This window comes from Myzus persicae, unplaced genomic scaffold (genome assembly GCF_001856785.1).
Source record: "Myzus persicae strain clone G006 unplaced genomic scaffold, MPER_G0061.0, whole genome shotgun sequence".
Lineage (NCBI taxonomy): Eukaryota > Metazoa > Arthropoda > Insecta > Hemiptera > Aphididae > Myzus > Myzus persicae.
Genome location: NW_019103067.1, coordinates 261,815 through 281,616, shown reverse-complemented (window position 1 = coordinate 281,616; position 19,802 = coordinate 261,815). Strand labels below are relative to the sequence as shown.

The 19,802-nt window shown below is 28.2% G+C and overlaps 2 protein-coding genes across 5 annotated transcripts in view; one reads left to right on the top strand and one right to left on the bottom strand.

Annotated features, from left to right (window-relative positions):
* LOC111033705 (protein borderless) overlaps positions 1 to 4,554 on the bottom strand; it is a 35,174-nt gene extending 30,620 nt beyond the window's left edge. The window contains exons 1-2 of one of the 3 annotated variants that reach the window (XM_022314584.1): positions 4,069 to 4,554; positions 2,303 to 2,624 (exon numbers count right to left, since the gene is read on the bottom strand). In XM_022314584.1, coding sequence (XP_022170276.1) covers positions 2,303 to 2,624; positions 4,069 to 4,272 — 526 coding nt within the window. In that variant the 5' untranslated portion in view covers positions 4,273 to 4,554. The remainder of the gene's footprint in view (positions 1 to 2,302; positions 2,625 to 4,068) is intronic. The other 2 variants (XM_022314586.1, XM_022314583.1) reach the window with 2 other exon arrangements.
* Positions 4,555 to 8,047: 3,493 nt separating this feature from the next.
* LOC111033707 (spermatogenesis-associated protein 6) lies at positions 8,048 to 19,095 on the top strand. 2 transcript variants are annotated; one of them, XM_022314590.1, is made up of 11 exons: positions 8,048 to 8,189; positions 8,334 to 8,471; positions 8,532 to 8,741; positions 10,019 to 10,209; positions 10,283 to 10,364; positions 14,134 to 14,188; positions 14,250 to 14,296; positions 15,320 to 15,491; positions 15,570 to 15,600; positions 15,682 to 15,849; positions 18,088 to 19,095. In XM_022314590.1, the coding sequence occupies exons 1-11, from the start codon at positions 8,142 to 8,144 to the stop codon at positions 18,224 to 18,226; spliced, it is 1,281 nt and encodes a 426-aa protein (XP_022170282.1). In that variant the 5' UTR covers positions 8,048 to 8,141; the 3' UTR covers positions 18,227 to 19,095. The 2 variants fall into 2 exon arrangements, with proteins under 2 accessions (XP_022170282.1, XP_022170281.1); XM_022314589.1 differs by having other exon boundaries at positions 14,250 to 14,301; positions 15,322 to 15,491.
* Positions 19,096 to 19,802: the final 707 nt, after the last annotated feature.

The following is a 19,802-nucleotide window of genomic DNA, read 5'->3' as shown; positions in this document are numbered from 1 at the left end:
TTTTTTTTTTTTTTTTTTTTTTTTTTTTTTTTTTTTTTTTTTTTTTTTTATTTATTTAAATTTACAATGTGTCAACATATTGCATGTTATTACAAGGTATTATTTATATAATAAAATAATAATAATAATAATAATAATGATACGGTTTACAGAAAATAATAGTGATGTTGTTGTGGGATGAAAAATAATGGGAGATAAGATATTATATAAATATATATTTTAGTTATTAATTTAATTTTAATGAGGAATGGGAAATGTTTGGTCGATAAGATTATGGGATGCTATTAGTTGTGAGTGCTTTTAGGATATTAAACTTTAAATTCCTTATAAAATAAGTTTAGGTATATTATTAATAATTATCTACAAATCAATTTATTATAATTTTTTTTGATCAATATTTTTCTAAGCAATTTAAAATAGTAGGTAGCTATATCCTACTATAAATTAAAAAATTTTATTATTTATTTATTTTATTATTATTTTTTAATGGTAATAATTGCTTCGGTGACTGGGGCCATTGGCTACAAGAAATTTAAAATAATTAATAATTATATTACATTAAGGAATAAGTATTGTTACACTGAGTAAAAACTTATAACTACCTATATAGTGATAAAAAAAGAAGACATAAAATTAATAGCAGTAGATAATAGGTGAATACATTATACATTTTACATTTATAGACTATAGTACATGTTATATGGATACATTTCCAAATTTTATTATGAATTTCTATATCCCTTAGGAATTTGAGGACATAAATGATACCGGTGCTTAGATTTTCAGCTAGACGGTGAGGTAAATTGTACTTAAAACGATGTAGTTCGTACATGTTTTATTTTTTTGGTAGAGGATGTGTAACTCTAAAAAATCACCAAATATGCACTGAAATGTACAAAATATACATTTTTAAATTATTATACCTCTAATAATGCATTAAAAATAAGATTATTTGTTAGAATAATAGAATATATTTTGTTTAAATGTTGATGTCTGCAACCAACCTCCCCGTGGCTCGTGTCGATAATATTTTATGCAGTGAACAATATTATAAATATCTGTCTAAAAATAAAATTACTAACCAGAAAATAAATCTAATCAGCAAACTTCGAGATGTGTTTCTAAGAAAAACATGCGTGTGGGAACAGTCAACAACCATATTTACATGATCAAAATTTAAAATAGTTTTAAATTCAACATTATACAGGCTATATATAAAATACTTAAATGAAATAAACACGTCGACGGTAAAAATATTTATAAAATGATAGATTATTTAAAATATGCATCTAAAAGTATAGAACATGCATTTAATATGCAAAATGAAATTTCAAAACTAGCTTTGTTTCTTACTCTGCAACTTTTGTGATTGTGCAAAACAAACATGTAAATTCTACAAGTACTCTGCCCTATTTATCATGAACCATTTATTGTAACTTATAGTAGGTAATAGGTATCTATTAGTTAGTTGACTTGCTTCACATAATTCAAACAAATATAATTGAACTACAGTGTTTACTGTTCAAATAGGTATATTGCACACATGATCTTTCTTGATCCGTTTTTATTATTCACCAAGTATACATTTTAAAATGTCTGTTCAATATTGAGCTATTGATTCAATTCAAAATGTTCATTGTTTACAAATCGTAATTTTTATTGTTTATCTTTATGTACAATGAATGTACTGTGATTGTACACTATACATCAATATTAAAAATGTCGTAATGTAAATAAAATGGTTTAATGGGCATAAAAAAAGTTAGTTAGGGTATATTAATAGGTATGGTACATGGCTACAGACATATAAAAATCGATGTAATTTTGAAACATCAAGAACAATAAAACACTACCTACTTACTCCATAAAAAAATAACGCTAACAAAATCCACAAGTGCACTTATTGTTATTGGCGCAAATAGCGTTTGGGATTTGGCAGTGCTGAAGCCCTACTATAGTAATTATTTAATAAGCTTAAAAAAAATATACGAACTATTTGAGAGGGCTATTGACATTTTTTGGGGGGGGGGGGCTTAGCACCCATCCCACCCTTATTTGCGCCCATGTTACTTGTAAATTATAATATAAATACTGACATTCAAGAAAAAAAGTGAAATTTCATATATATTTATTAACTGTTATATTATTATGTATTATGAATAGGTGACCAATAATCATTATAACATATTATAATCTGGTTAAGTGAAGTTAATTTATTCTCTTTCAGGGTTGAGGATTGAAATATCAAAAAAGTCTTACTGTAATTAATATATAATTTTGAACTGTTAGCGTTTAGCCTCACCTTGCACATCAAGTCTGAACCTTACGCCTGCTGTGCCACCCATGTCGTTGTCGACAGTATTCAAAGTTGAGTCTGTGCTTGACTGGGGCGATGACAGTGTCGGTAAAGGTGGTCGTGACGAAGACTGCTGCTGAGGACCTGCATCTCCACGGTAAGTTACATGACACTCGTAGTCACCTGTGTCTGATTCGCGAAGACTAGAAACGTTAATAGCGATGGAGACGATATCGCTGAACTCTGGGGGTTCTACCACGGTAGTCCGTCCGTCGTACCGTTCGTCAGTGGTTAACGTACCCTCTGAACATGTAAATACCGTCTGTCCCTGTGAAAAAACTATAATAATAAATTCAACATAATCGCCAACTGTTATAGTCGATTGCTTTTCGGTTCCATACAATATATTATAATTTATAATTTATAACAAAAAGAATGACACTATTCTGAAATGTACATTTTTATACAATAATTAGTAAAAGAAAAACGCTACCTAAATTTTACATTTATGAATTAGCTGCAGGGGCGTCATTTTGGGGGCCGAGGGGATCAGGGTGTGCAACGGCAACACTAACTCAAAAAATGTTAACAATTGGCCCACCATTAATACTTCAATGCGCTATCACAATTAACTTATACATTATGTTTTCATATATAGGTAATATAGTAATATAAAATATAAAATGTATATTTTTCCCAAGTTCTTGTATATTTTTGTGTACTTATCAGGTTTATTGATTAAACTTAATTTGCTTTTTTTCAAATAACAGTGAAATGGCTTTAACTGGTTGCTTTAATTGCTTATAAGCTTTTAATTCTTTGAATTGCTAGCTCTTTAAAAGTTGCATTAGCCGTTATGAGTTTCAATTAGAATTATAAAAGGGAAGGAAAGAATATTTACATCGGTTTGCATAGGTTACCTACATTTATACATATAAATATATTTTTTTTTAATGGCCTGGTGAAATGTCAAAATTGGCCTGCCTAAAAGTTTGCACACCCAGAAAAAAAACCGAAATGACGCCCCCACTTAGGGGTAGCATTCTATTTACATTTCTTAATTCTTCACCCTATCCGCCCACCAATTCACAAAACCATTCAAGCCTAATAAAAAAACTTTCTCTTCAAAATATATATAGAGCCTCAATAGTCAATAGACCAGATGTGTTCTTGGCCTTCAGCGCGGTATCAAATACACACGACACACTGTTCATATGGTAGTGTTGTATATGTATACTCATCGTTAATAATATATAATATTATAATAGGTAATGATTATAATATATTATAATATACAAGACTACTAATAATATTATATTACAACTTATAAGCGCAGTAAAATTTACTCTGAATATTATAGTAGTACCAAGACAAATATCGATCGGTTTATTGGGTGTATCTATATACAGGTTAGGTTTCCGAATTTCCTGCTGAAACTTGCAATGAAGAGAAGACTAAAAGTAGTTTTTGTACCAAATTTGCAGGCAGTTATAATTACCATTTAGCAGCTGTATATCATGAAAATAAGCGGATGAAGTGTGGTGCACCGCTGTGCAGTGTTCGATTTACTACGTTTTGAAAAATTGTAAATTTCAATAAATAAAAAGCACTTGTACGCTTGCTATCCCTTGAGTCGACACATTCGTATACTATGTATACATGCCCTGATGCGCTTACGTACAACTGTGTATAACATTGTATAGTATACATATTTAATACCTTCTTACAACATAATATATGAACCGGCATGTATGTACAACACGGGCACTCACGTCTTTTGTCCAACGTACGGCTACAAGACGGCGAAGACCACCGTCGTGGTCGTACCGCGGTTGCGGTACTGCCGGGCATTCGAATACCGCGTAACCGCCGATCTGGGACGTCATCGAGCCGACTTCGGCCGTCTGGCCGTTACAACCAAAGTAGTCAGACAGCAACGTTGCCGCCGACAAGTGCAGGACCAGTATACCGAGCATACCGCGCGTTTTCGAAACGGTTACGATGACCGAGGTTCCAGAAGACCGATCGTTCAGAGGGCAAGCGGCACAGTGCGGAGATTGTCGCTAAAGCGTCCGTGCGGGAGGACGAGTTCGCATTATTTCACGGACACTACAAATTATAATAATATCGTAGTCGTCGTCGTCGTAGTCGTAGTCGTCGTTGTAATAACAATAATAATAACGCGCATGACGTAGGATAAATATTTACAAATAACTAAGTACAATTTACATACATCAGTTGCGGTCGGCCCACGCGATACTAAATGTATAATATTATATTATACACTAATACTTAATAATATGATAATATACCCAACACAATACATCACGAGCAGTCAGTACTTAAGCTGCTACTGTACAGTGGTGTTTTTTAGGTAGGAGTGATGCGTGGATGACGGAAATCTTTGAACCTAGCGGACATTTTTTCATTTTTGATAATCCGACGGGGTGGCAATTTTTTTATGAACAAATCGAATATTTACCATTATTTATCTACACTTTAATATATTAATGGATCGAAGTGGTACGTCATCAAACAATCAATATAATATGAAAAATAACATTAAACATGTTCTGTTATCTCAAATAAGTCACCATAATATATAATTCAAACGAATGCCCTTGTAGTTTTTTTACTGCATCAAGGAGTAAAGGATTTATTATTATAGCACTCATTTCTGATCAATTTAAATGTTCAACCTAATTTTTCAGAATATGCACTATAAAACAAATTTGTTTTGAACTGTCTTCTTTAAGTTTGAATTTGAATTAAATTATTTAAACAACTCTTAAACTTGCAAAAATGTTTTCCAGGGTTGACTCTGAAGATCTGTGGCTCATTTTCATATATGTTTCTAATGTTTCTGGTCAGTGCTCTTAATCTTCTATCATAAATGTTACTTCTTGTTTATTTATGCATAACATATTGTAATATATATTTTAAAAAATATAAAATTTATATCGCATTTTTAATAGTCTTCTAGTGATGCAATATGATTTGTTGAAATATTAACTCTCAATCAGTCAATTTATATGATAAGAAAAACTTTATAAATCTGCAGTGGTTAAAATAAATAATGTAATTCAAATTCTAACACAAAAAAGGAGGCTTTATCCTTTAATTCAACAAACTTTTGTGTTAAGAGCGTGTACATAAGAAAATTTAATTTTTTTGAAATCCAAAATATGTAGGTACATTACTTTTATAGTATCAAAGTATATTATTATATGTCGGACGAGTGAATGACTTTCAAACGTGACATTCGTACACGTGACTTATGTTTTTGACGTCCAATTTAAGGGCACCTGAACTTCCTCTAAGGAAAGCTCAGCAGCTCCAATAAAGTACCTAATTTTTCCACTAAATATAAATGAAAAAAATAGTTGTTATATTTTCTTACACGAGTCTATGAAAATGTCCATACCCATTAACCATAGGTTATGCATCATGAAATCATGATATCTATCGCAGTGACCCAACTAGAGTAGAGTTGGGTTGTACACACATATTTTCTTAGTAAAAGTGGTAACTGAAAAAAATTGTAATAACTACTAAGTAATGTACTCCGTTTCCACCTATAGTGATCGTAATAATGATGTTTACTCAATACGAAGCGGGAGAATGTCCTGATCGAGTAATTTTTTTTCTACATTTTTGCGAAAACGATCAAAACGTGAGGCTCGTCGCATGATGAACTGCAGCTTCCTGCAATCCGCGGACCGCGGTAACAGGCACGCAATCGCAAATGCACCGAGGTCGTGCCAACTGAAAACAAAAACTGCAGACGGATATCCGTCGCGTGTGTCGAATCATTGACAAATATCCCTGTAGTACCTATATCGACGTTAATTTTTTTGTAATAGTTTGAAAAACTTATACGACAATACTCGATATTATATTATAATATTCAGGTATAATGTTTATTCATACAATAGCCTCGTGTCTGTTACTATTATTAGTTATTACTTATTACATATAGTTATATCATCATGTATTTATGTACTTAGTAGGTACAGTAGTAGTACGCCTATATTCCATGAATATCAAAATACTATTTCGTAATACACTAATAGGTATCAATTTAGCCTAGACTAACAGACAACAATTCTCTACTAATACACTAATACCCATCATTTATAATAATATGTTCAATGTTCATGGCATAGAAATTAGAATTATAACTAATAATGTTTGTTCAAAACACTATAGAATTCATATTTAAGTACTATAGATCAAATTATACATAGTTTAATAGTTAGGTAGCCAATTATATACATAACAAAGAATTTTTTGAATAGAAATTATTCAAGTTATATGGTACGCGAGTATAATATGACGAAGTAAAATAATTTAAAATTCACGAACACTTATTATTTTACTGGATACACGGACATTTCCCCGAATCCATATATTCCCAAAAAACCATTTCTTGAAAATAAAAATACCAAATTATTTTTTTCAGTGCTCACCAATTGCATCTCGAAATCCCTGGACGAAATTGTCACGCAATTCGTATGCCCACTTATCGATGTTTTTATTTCGAGACGCAATTGTTGTGTATAGCTAATTGTATTTACTTAAAAATTGTATTACAATTATACTAATTATACGTAGGTAATGCTGTAATAAGTTTTATAAGTAAGTACATATGTAGTAGGCTGTGAGAGTTTAATATTCATATTACCGACTTGGCCACTTGTGTAGTTGTGTTATCTTTCATTGATAAGTATGAAATACACAAGGACTAAGACTTAGTGGTTAGGTATATAATATAGTCATATAGGTTAGGTATCCTTATAAAGGCTAAAGTAAGTAATACAAACATAATACATAACCACATAGGACATAGGTACCCTTTTATATATACTTATATAAGTATTTAATAGCAACATCTGAACATCCAAATATTAAATATGGAAAATCAATTCAGAATTTTGAAATTTTGTGTAATGGTAATGCGATTTTCCGTGAAATTGTCATCGATAAAATAGATTCGGGATTTTGGTTTTTGTTAATTAACTTTAATGGGTCATTCGGTATTCCGGTAATTATTTTACATAAACATTTACTTTTTATTATTTTAAGCCATATAACTGATAATTTATACCTAAAAAATAAAATAAAATAATTAATTTACTGAAGTTAATAAGTTAATTGTGAGTTTCCATATAATTATTAGCTTAACCGAGTTGGCAAAAAACTATAACTCTAAACTTTAAGCTTTTTAAAATGTTTTCTATAAAATTAATTAAACTCAATTAAAAATTATCATCAACTTTCCCAAGCTCGGGTCTTCCATTGTCATTGTCGCAATTATAAAGGGGTAGAAAATCTGATCCACTAAAAATAAACCATTTGAAAACCTCACCAAATACGCACAAGATAACATTTATAGTCAAATTAACTAATTATATAAGTTGTTATATTATCATATCAAACTACAAACAATGTATTGATTAACTGTACACGTATTTTATTCCACTAGAAAAATGTAAAAGTATTATTTTTTGGTGCCGTTTCCATAGTAGGTATCTATTTTTTTGTATAAATCTATCAATCTTGTTATATGATCAACAAAAATTGCAATTAGAAGTCCTCGGATAAGTTTTTAGAGGCAGGTACCTAACTCACGTATATATAATGAGTTATTATTGAACCATCTTACATCTTAAGTTTTAGTGTTGTACCTATACAAAAGCACGTTACCCTGGATACGCCGGCAAAAGTTCTTAACACGCAAGTATACGTTCTGTATTCGATGCTATGAAGGAATGTTCGACTGTTATTCGTTTACATCATTGCGCATTGGTACACCAAAATACTCGTACATAAACTGTTGTCGATCATGTCGTGTAAATCATTTAATCTAAGTGTAGTTTTAGAAATTGTAGACGTGAGTATCATTATTCCATCTAAATTGCCAATACACTGATTGTTATTATTATCTATTGCTATTTATATTATCATATTTAATTACGATTTCGATGAAAAATTCAACAAAGTAAATGAACAATATTAAATATCTTCTTAACAACAGGTCACGTGTCCCGGTGTGTGGATATGTCCAAAAGGAATGATATATCTCGATATTTGGTTGTTCGGATGTAACAGTAGCACATCGTATGTAGAACCTAAATTTCCTTTAGCTTTCAACGAAACATTTAACTTCCATAAAGTAAAATATGATTAATTCCATAATTCAGTTATTTTTATCAATTTTTTTTTTATGCAATAGACCTTTACGGAACTCTCAAACTTGAGGGACATTCAGCAAGTCTTGGAAGAAAAATGTATGAAAATAGAATTAGTGCAAGCTTACAAAAATAAACAAATCACTTTAGCTACGTTTATCTCATATGTCGATGCGGTATTATATCCCGAACGCAGTCGGTTGAGTATGAACGGAGAAATGGCATTACTCATGAAAAATGAACCTTTATTTCCGGTTAGTATAGGTATATAGAATAAATATATTGATAATATTTAAATAATAATTATTGTTATGCTAATTTTTGAGTTAATAATTTTTTTTTACAGTAATTTACATTTACATCATGATATTTTTAAGAGTGGTAAAACAATGGTAAGCAATGTAATACGTTCCTCTCAAAATGTTGTAATTTTAAATATTTTCAAAAGTAATTTATAATGGGAAAACTAAATTATTTGATTTAATTACCTGTAATCAGGGACTTATACCCAACATAATGTACTCCCCTTCCCATTGCGTGGTCAACGTTAAAAAATAAAATATTTTTATATCATTAAATACATTAAATACATTATAAAATAAAAAAAGTTGTATAATATCGAATAAAATATTAATATTATAATTTTACAATTTTAAATGCTCTTAAATTATTCTGAAATTAAAAAAAAAAGACTACTTTTATAATAGGTCACTAGTCGGTTCATTTTAATAAAATAACAGAGTAAAATTAATTATTCAGAATGTATGAGATTTACTATGTTATGGGTTGTACGACGGAAACAACATAAGCAGGTATAACTTCCGTTTAACAAATTAATATAATATTGCAATATTGTACTAATAGTTAATACCCGTTTCTAATAAGTCCTAGCATATACAATATTTATATTAAATTATATATTATCAGATATGATTACATAGGTACGGCAGGTACGATGAGTATAGCAATGCCGTAATGGATACTTTTAACAATTATTATTTGAGTAGGTACAGATGATACTGTATACGTTAATAAAACATAATTTTAATTCTACTCAAATAGGTACCTATTGCTTACTAAATAAGTTGGAATTTATTTCATAAATTTGCTAGCTTTTTTTTCTAACATATGTTAAGGTATAAATTATTATCAATCTACTAGTTATTACCTAGTTGTTAAGTAACCTATACACTATACTATTGATAGTTTTATGCCAAGACAAAATAAAAAAAGTTATTCTTTAGTATGGGACCACTCCCCCCTTACAAATTACTGGGTAGGTATTTTTAGTATATTATTATGCCTCTCTGAAATATACATTACTTTAATTTTTCGTTGTTCTTTTTATTATTATTTAAAAAGAAGCTTTGTTTAACTTTATTAATTATAATATATACTTATTGATTTAAACAATAATTATAAAAAAAAAATTAGACCATGGCTTACATCATTGGCATAATGAACAACATAAAATATAATATGTTATGATGTTCAACTACAAATAATAACAATTAACAATGGATAATCATAGGGAACTATTTCACCGAAAATTACACTGGTCACCAAGACCAGTGTTACAGAACAAATAAACGTAATTTCACGTGCAAATAATCAATACTCACCGCAATATTTAGAAACACAAAATCAATCTAACAGAATGAAAAGGGTTCATCACTCCAAATTTAAGAATTCACAGTGTTCACAATATAACACAGAACTTAGGTTGGAAAACACACTCAATTTTAACTAGGTATACACGTTTGTATTTAATTTCTTATTTATATTACTTTAATAGGACAACTAACGAAGATGGAAACATTAATTCAGATATCGATGCAGACACAGACAGTCAACTATATTGCCTAAGAGAAAAAAAGGTAATATTTATTAAAACTGTTATTAGTTATTACTTATAAGTTTACTATCAATAATTTGTGTTAATGCTTAATGTTGAATGTATAATAATATATTCACTTAAATTATTCACGATTATAAAGCAGAGACTGATACCTTTTGTTTTTTCGGTTCAGAACTTCCTGTTCTGGTGCTGGTACATAATTATTTCTTTAAAAAAGTCTGGTTCCTGTTTCGATTTAAAAAAAATATAAATTGAGGATTAAGGTTATAGGCTTATAATAGCTCTGGTTGGTATTTAATGGTTCCATACATTTTTCGAGTACGTTTTTTTATATCATTTAGAATCGGTTTAATTTATATACAATATACATAATGTAATAACTAAATAATGTATATTACCTATATTATGTGTATCAAAATAAAAAATAAATGGATTTCTTTATATCCGGAAGATTAACACAGAAGTAAATACAAAATTAATGATTATTACCAAACCCGAAAATATTCATAGACAAATATGGGTTCCTGTTATCTTAAATTCTTTCAATTTGAATTGGTTCCAGATTAAAGCATTATATTATGTATATCTATAATAATATAGTAACTATTAGATTTAAGTAGAGATTAGTCGAACTGGAGGGATGCGATGGGATAGCATACCTCCACTTTTTATAATTCAAATTTTCCATCCCTCCACTTATTTTATACGACTATTTAAGCGATATATGAGAACTGTGTACACTATGAAAGGCATCCCTCCACTTCTTTAGAGCCACTTCGAGATAGAGATTTAATATTTTAAATAAACTTTAACAATATAGGTATACAATATACATGTTTATTATTTATTTTATTTGGTTATTTTTAGTTCGTTCATAGTTACTTACTATAGTATAGTTTAAAAGAGAAGTTATATATTTTAAATTCATAATCCCTAAAGTAATTAAAAATTGATAATACGTATTAACGTAATGTCATGTTATAAAAAACATTGCAAACAATTACAATTACAATTCAAACAATAATAATTACGAAAGACTTCGTATACATTAGTACATTGTACTATTTGCACCTATAATCTATATTTATATAATAAATAGTTATATAGTACCATAGTATACGACATATTATGTATGTGTATGTGTGCACTAATATTCTTATATGCGACATAATATGTTAATATGCTCATATATAACAATAACAGTGGTCGAACTAGGATGGATACAATATTTGATATCGTCACACCTTAATTATCATTGACATATTTTATTTATGCTATAGATACCTACTACCTATACCCTATATATTATATTTCAAAATGTTGTACCCCATAAATTAAAATAAAAACTTTAAGTTTCTTATTATATGTATATCGGTCGCATAGGTAGGTACTTAAATTAATAGAAGTAGCATAAAAATAGATAAGAGAAATAAAAAAGACAGGCTCTGTTATAATTTATCGCACAATACCTTTTAACACTTTTTATAAAATGTCCTCATGCTTTACGAAGGTTGATTAATAAATATTTATAAATCTTCCTTGTACTTTAAGTTATGATTTAGTGTTTAGAATGAATTTTTTTTTTTGAGTATCAAATGTATTAAGGAAAGTAGGAAAAGTAAAAAATAGTAATCTAGACATCTAGGCCAAATCGTTGTAAGATACATACAGAACAGTAGAACGTGAGTAATACACAGATGCGTCATTTCGGTTTTTTAATTATTTGTGTTAAAATGATTGCAGGCCATTTTTAAATCATATTAACTACATACTTATATTTTTCCTATATTTATTAACGAATTAAATTTAACAAGATTAAATAAATTTAGAATAATAAATCATGTATTTATAAAGGAAAACAGTATACGAAAAAAATGAAAAAGGTAGTATTATAGCATATTATTGTAGTCTATAGAAACTGTGGCACAAACATATTGTTATTAAACGTAATATACAACTTATTTTTATTTATTGCTTACATAAATTGGTCGTCAAGACTCAAGAGATACAAACTACAAAATTGTTTCGTTTTCAAATTATAATAATTGTAAAAGACATTACAATTATACATTTTCTCTTGGTTCTTAGTTCTTGATAATTGATCAATACTCTCAATTTTCGGATATGTGGACCACAGCAAAAAAAATTTTCTTTGAGTAAAAAAAAAATATTAAAATATTTGATATCAGATTTAAAATGTACATCGAAGCATTATTTTATTTATGGAGGCCAAAGAAGGTGTTTTACAAAAGATTAATGCAAATTCACATGCTTGCACCTCTTCCCAGACGACTCCCCCGGTCATGTTATCGAGAGGCATTAACTAATTCCCATATGATAAGGGGAGGGGGAGCTATGCAGCTATCTGTAGAGTGTAAGAATAAATCTTTTAGCTATTAGTCATTAGTGTCAAGTGGTTAATAAATGGTATAGTATAATATAATATTATAATATCAATCATCCATCAAACATAAAGCCATTTATGTTTTATCACAACTGTAAAATACTATAATGGCTATTCTCCTCATTAGAGATGTAATGACAACAAATTAGGTAGGTACATTAACACTATATCTACAACCAACATTGTACATTTTTTAAAACTATTTCATTGTAGATATGGTTTATCAACCACTGGTCCACAAAACGTATTATGTGATAATATCTAGGGATAACAATTTCTGGAACAATTTAGTTTAATTTATAATTTCTAAAAAAAATGATTTCGACGAAAAAATTGAAATTTTTCGGAAAAATTGTAAATTTCCTTGCATAAGTAGTTTTATAGAAAAAATTTTTTTTCCTAATGAATTTATATCGATATATCTGATGTTATTATTAATATCTGATAAAAAAAGAATATTCTTTATTTGAATAAATTAACATTTTTTTTTGAGACACGTTTTTATTGAAATAAATTAGGTTTGTTTTTTTTTAAATTAAATACCTTATTATGCGAACATTTACCTGTACATTTAATGAGGCAATTGTTTATGAAACTTTTCAACTAACGCCAGGATAATACCAATAATATAAGATCTGATGAGTGATAACTGATGGGACGCTGGACATCACTCGGAGCTGTTTCCTTAAGTTTCAATTAACCGATCCTAGATTTGTTGTTACTTGTTGGCTATTAGACATTTATCGATTTTTTAATAAAATGATAACTAACGTAATTTGTATCTGTAACATTAACGTTATTAATCATTCAAAACCGGGTAATTTTTTATTTACGTAGAATGATAATATAATACCTATGTTGTGGCGGAAAATATGCAGCTAGACCTTGATGTTTGAACATTTGACTTTTTAGGCGCCATTACTTTTAACGCTTATAATCTGAATGTTACATACTTTAGGACTTATGTAAAATATGTTTTTATATTTTTAACTAAATCCTTAAAAATACTAGATAGATAATTTATAGTAATATAGGTAGTAGGTATTACGTAATAAATAATAATTTACTACAAAAAATCTACATTATAACATTAACTTATCTACATTCTACATCGCCCCTTTGAACTATAGGTTACAGCCAACTATCAAATAACTAATTTATTATTTATGGATACTTATTTGTTATGCAAAGTATCAAAATAAAAATTTCACTAGAGCTATATATTGTACTAAGTGACATTTTTAATAGGTTGAATTTTAATACCTATACAATGCATCCATTCCGCTTGTTTCAAGAACTACTTCGACCACTGTTAATTTACAGCATTTGCTAGTCTAAAGATACGTGTCTAACTACTCTAACTATAATAATTATTATTTGTTAGACCAATAATAACACAATAGATGGGGAGTGTCATTCGAAAAAACCTTGCAAACTCCGTAAGTTTAAATATATATATATATCTTAGAATATTTATAATATTAATAAACTTTAACGAAGGTGAACATATGAATACATCGAAAAAAAACGAGCATAGAAAGGAAACCTGCAGGTAAAATAATACAACATATAATTTTGTATTAAAATAATTGTATATCCATTTAGGTAGGTACCTAAATACAAAGCTGGGTGGTAACTACTAACTAGTCAAACAATTAAATGTTAAGTTACTTTATTCAATAACTTTTAACCTAATAAGTTCGAAAAAAATGTATAATATTCAAAATAGAACAATTTAAGTAAGTTATAAGCTTAGTTACTTTTGGCTATAAATAATTTTAAAATAACTTGGTTAGGTATTTTTCAATAGTTGAAGTGAATTCGAAAAGGTTATGTACACATTTATGTATACAATTATAAATAGGTAGTTATTTTCATTAGATAATATAATAATAATAATTCATACTTCATAATTTAAAACTTATGAAAACTTTCACATAATTGACTTTAAAAAGTATTTATAAAGTTATTAAAATATAATATTGACTACCACAGTACTACACAACCACCAAGTGCTCATGTACAGCGATTAGGTAGGTATATAGTACACGTGCTAGGTAGTCCAATACAAAACGAAAAAAGAGAATCAACGGCTGACCACAACTTTTAAAAAACTTTATTATTAATATGTAGTAGGTAGGTAGTTCTTATAATTTATCATTTGTGAACTTATTTTACAATTTTCTATTAAATAATACATGACAAATGGTAAAATAAAAATAAGTTACACCACAAATCAACTGCTTTCCAATTAATAAGAAATAATATAAGGGCGAGTAATTTAAAAAGAGCAATTTTAACTTAAACAAAGTTAATATTTTCTTAAAACAGTATTATTTAACTTGGTTACTTACTTACTCAAATGAATTTATAATTTAAAATAACTTAAACGTTAATCAAAATAAATAGTTAAATTGCTCAGCTGTGTCTATACATATACTCATAGTACATTAACACCTGTATAGGTACATTAGTTGAACAATAAACAAGTGTCTTATCAATTGCCATAGGTACCTGGTAAAAATGTAATTAGTATAACATTATATAAAGTTGGTGCATCTATCTCTTTTAGCAATCGAATAAATATAAAGGGGTCTTTAAATTTGAAAGACGCATTTTTGGATAACGATGAGTTCAAAAATACTGAAGTTAAATCAAACAAATTTGGAAAAAATATTAAAGGAACATTCAAAGTGGGAGCATGTCATCACTATAAGTGCTGTAAATCAAAGTTAAATAATAGTATGTATATTTATTTTTTTTAGTTGAACGTCATAATTTTAATCCTTATGGTAATTTAACAACATTTTTATGTAAAAGGCAGCAATACAAGCGAATCAATAAAAACAAGGTAATCATAAGGTATTTTTACAAATAAATGTATAAACTATTTGTATTTACCCATACTTATTTTAAATTGTTGATATGTTAGTGATGAAGATTCTATAACTAATGAAGAAAAAAACACTAAAATTCCTGTAATACTTGAAGATTCAGGAGAAGAACCAAAGAAAATAAATCCGAAGATTAAAGCTCGTTTCCATTTGGATGTGTATCATTGCAAATGTGGAATGCCTGACTGTATGTCAAGTCCAAGCTGGTAAAATCATTAAGTTTCAACATTTTGTTTTGCGTCTATCAGTACCTATTTAATATTGATAGTTAATAATATACCTATATATGAAAATTAAAATACATTGAACCGAATTATTATTATCGTAGCAAATTGTTTTTGAAGGGAGAACTTTTTGTAATCACTTTGCTATAATTATTTTAAAATTAAATGCAAATTAAAATTAAAAAAAAAAAAAGGAGAACTTGTAGACATGTAATACTTAATGATTGTACGTATTTGTATTTTTTATTATACTCTAATCTAGAAAACATTAGCGAAACTAGAGATAATGTCATGAATGGGTGCTCAAATTATTGTAGGTACATACATTTTATGGATAAACCGGGCTTATATTTGTGTATTTAAAAACTATACATTGACTGCAAGACGAAATGTTGACGATTCTACACTTTGTAATCCAGCTACAAACAAATAGCCAATAGGTACCTACCGGCTACCGATAAAACATCACCAATAATTATTCATAATATATTTATAACACTGAATAACAAGTTTAAGGTTCTTGGAAAACCATATATATTCCATTGATATTGAGAAATAATAATCTGTTAGGAAAAAAGAAAAATACGATTTAATAATTACTAAAAATTCATTTTTATTTGATAAGAACATACTGAGATCCAATTTATCAACACAAAAAGCGTTAATAACATTATAATATTTAAATAGGATTAACTGATTAAGGGGATACAAATATATATCTTATATTATAAATATAATATAAAATCGTAAAAATGATTGATATTATAAATGTAAATTTAAAAAAAAATGATTCGATAATAATCTAAGAAAAAAACGAGTGATGTCATCTACAAAAACAGCCATCCTCACTGCCGCTGGTGGAATCGCCGCCGTCAACTACTATGTCCTGGAGCCAGAAATCGGGGCTCTGTCGATTTGCCACTACATTCTCATAGATCAGACTTCAGGGTTTCTCAAACTGTGGTACGCGTACCCCTTGGGGATACTCAAAATGTTTTAAGGGGTACGAGTGTGGCCAACACACCAACAAGGAAAAATTTCTTTGAAAGTCTTTACATTTTTTTTATATATATTTTAGTTTAGTAACTTAGAAGGGGGTACTCAAAAAAATGTATTGACAAAAAGGGGTACAGTGTTCATAAGAGTTTGAGAACCCCTGGATCAGAGGAAAGATAGATTTCTCTTAAAGGCATTTTACACTCCTTTATCTCGTTAGTTTCAAAGTCCCATCAAGCGATAGTGTATAGCATATCAAAATGGCCATACTCTCCTCTTTATTCCTTTTTTCCTACCATCTCCCACCACTATTATCTTGAAAACGCTCCCATCACTCACCTTATATGCAGTTTGTTCTTACAGATTTTGATTTTATTAGTCAGCAATAGTTTTTGTTAGAAAACTTTTAGATTATTTTTCTTCTGTAGACTACTCCCCATTGTAGTTTTGTCCATTGATTAAATATACAATGTATATTTAATCAATATATTGTCAGAAATATAATTATGTGGTATTGTTTCCTTGTATCTGATAGTGATAGGTATTAGGTACATATTATATTATATTTTCAATTTTGTGTGTCCTATTAATAATTTATATTTTATATTTTCCTGGTTTAACCCACTTTAATAATAATACATACATAAATAAATAAATATCTACTTTTTTATGAATATGAGCAAAAATATAATATTTCTAAGCTTCTATAGAAGCCATTAATATTTAATAAAATTCTTTTTCAAAAAATATAAATGAGGAAGATTTAGCCCTCACATCCGCTTTTTAAAGCCCTTGGGTATGCTCCCCTCACAATTGCACTCATGCTAGCCAAGTATTAATGGCTTAACACAGCGTTTCCCAAATAATGGGTCGTGACCCACTACCAGGCCATGAAAATTTAATACCGAGTCGCAGAATTTAATGAAATTCTCATACTAAATTTGTTATCTATCATTTTCGTTTGATAATTTAAACTATTAAGTATGAAGTCAAAGAGACAGGAGAGATGATTCAAATGTGTTTTATTTTGCCTTTTATTACACAATGATAAAAGTAAAATATTTTGGTGGGTCACAAAGGTGACAAATATAAATTACCGGGCCAGCCCAAACAAGAGTTTGGGAAACGCTGGCTTAACATACATACCATAAAAACACAAATAAATATATGAAGTTATGCTTGTAGTAAATTTCTAATTATTAATAATGATTATGTAAAATGTAGGAGGATTATATGCAACGAAGTAAACAGGAGAGACTCAGTAGGAGATGCAATTAAATATCATATATCTCTGAGAAATTACTATAAGAGGCTTTACGATGGGACCACATATCAACTTGGTAGAAATCTACAGCTACTCTGATATCGTAAAACTTAGTCCTATCTTAAACAAAAAAAATGATGATTAGGAACATAATAAGTAATATTTAATTATGTATAGAATACTAAAATAAGTAATACAATTTATGAAAGCAATTAGATATTATATTAAAAAAAAACTTTTTTACAATTAATGTTCTTGAAATCAAAAGTTTCATCTTGTACAACACATAATATGGCCAAGTGCCCAAGCATAGTGTACACATACTGCATATCATTTTATTATACTCCACACATTTGAATACATCAATTTACTGTATAACTAGTCATATACTCATATGTATTGTAAAAAACATACATTTTTAAATATTAAATAATTATCTAGAATTTGTCAACTACCTTGTAAAGTACAGAATAGATTTTAGATAAATGAGTAAAACATTGAAAATATGAGAGATATAAGCAGAATACTTCCTGGGTGGTCATCAACTAAACCAGTAACACATTCTTTGGGCAGAGGCCAACTGTAGGACTGTAAAATTATAATATATTTAATTTAAATTTAAGTTATAATTAATCACTAAATAAGTTAGTTAATTCTATCAAAATAGTTAAAAAATGTTTGAATAGAACTATATTGAGTATAAACTTATTACTCAACTATACATTTTATAAAAATGTCTTAACATATATTTGTATAAATATAAATAATATCTATTTAAGATGACGCTATACCATTGTGTTGCACTGTTGTTATATATCAGCTTATCATCATTATATTTATATTGTATCATATTAAAATTACCTAATCACCATGAAACAAGATAAGTTTATTTTAGTCAGTGCTAATAATTATGTTTATAATTTATAAACCTACATTTATTTTGTAATATAGATCCATGTAATCATTATTTCATAATGAAGATTTACTGATAATTTGTATTAAAAATATGTGTGAAATAAACAAACAATACTATTTTCATATTCATTTGTTAATTTGACATTTGTAATTAGTTAAATTGCAAATAGTTTATTTGTGTTGAGAGTTATAACTTATAAGAATTGTTAATTCAATTAGTATTAACTAAGGCTTGGATGCTAAAGCAGCTAAAAATGGAGAAAAAAATGAAATTTAAATGTCAAAAGAATTTCAAATAATCGAAAAAATGATTGAAGTGAAAAAGTATATTCAAAAAGATTATCATTGCACATTGAACCATTGTCGTTAAATAAAGTCCACTGTGACGGTAACAATAAACACCTACATTAATCAATAATGAATGTTATATTCTAAATTTTTATTAAAATATACAGCTTAAGAAAAAAAGATTGATATGTTTGAGAAAATATTAAATATGAAATCTAAAAATGTTCAAAATCCACTACTTGTCAAAAAAGGAGTTTAATAATATGATGAGATCAACTTTACCCCATACATTAGATACTAAACTCGATGGATATAGCTGAGCTAGGTACTTGAATCTTTTAGAGCACTTCTTCAGACCAACAAACATCCATAACTAAGGTGGTATATCAATAAAAATAATAATAAATTGAAAAAATTTGGATACAAAATATACAATGGTATATCCTATTTTTATCAATAAAATATAAAAAAT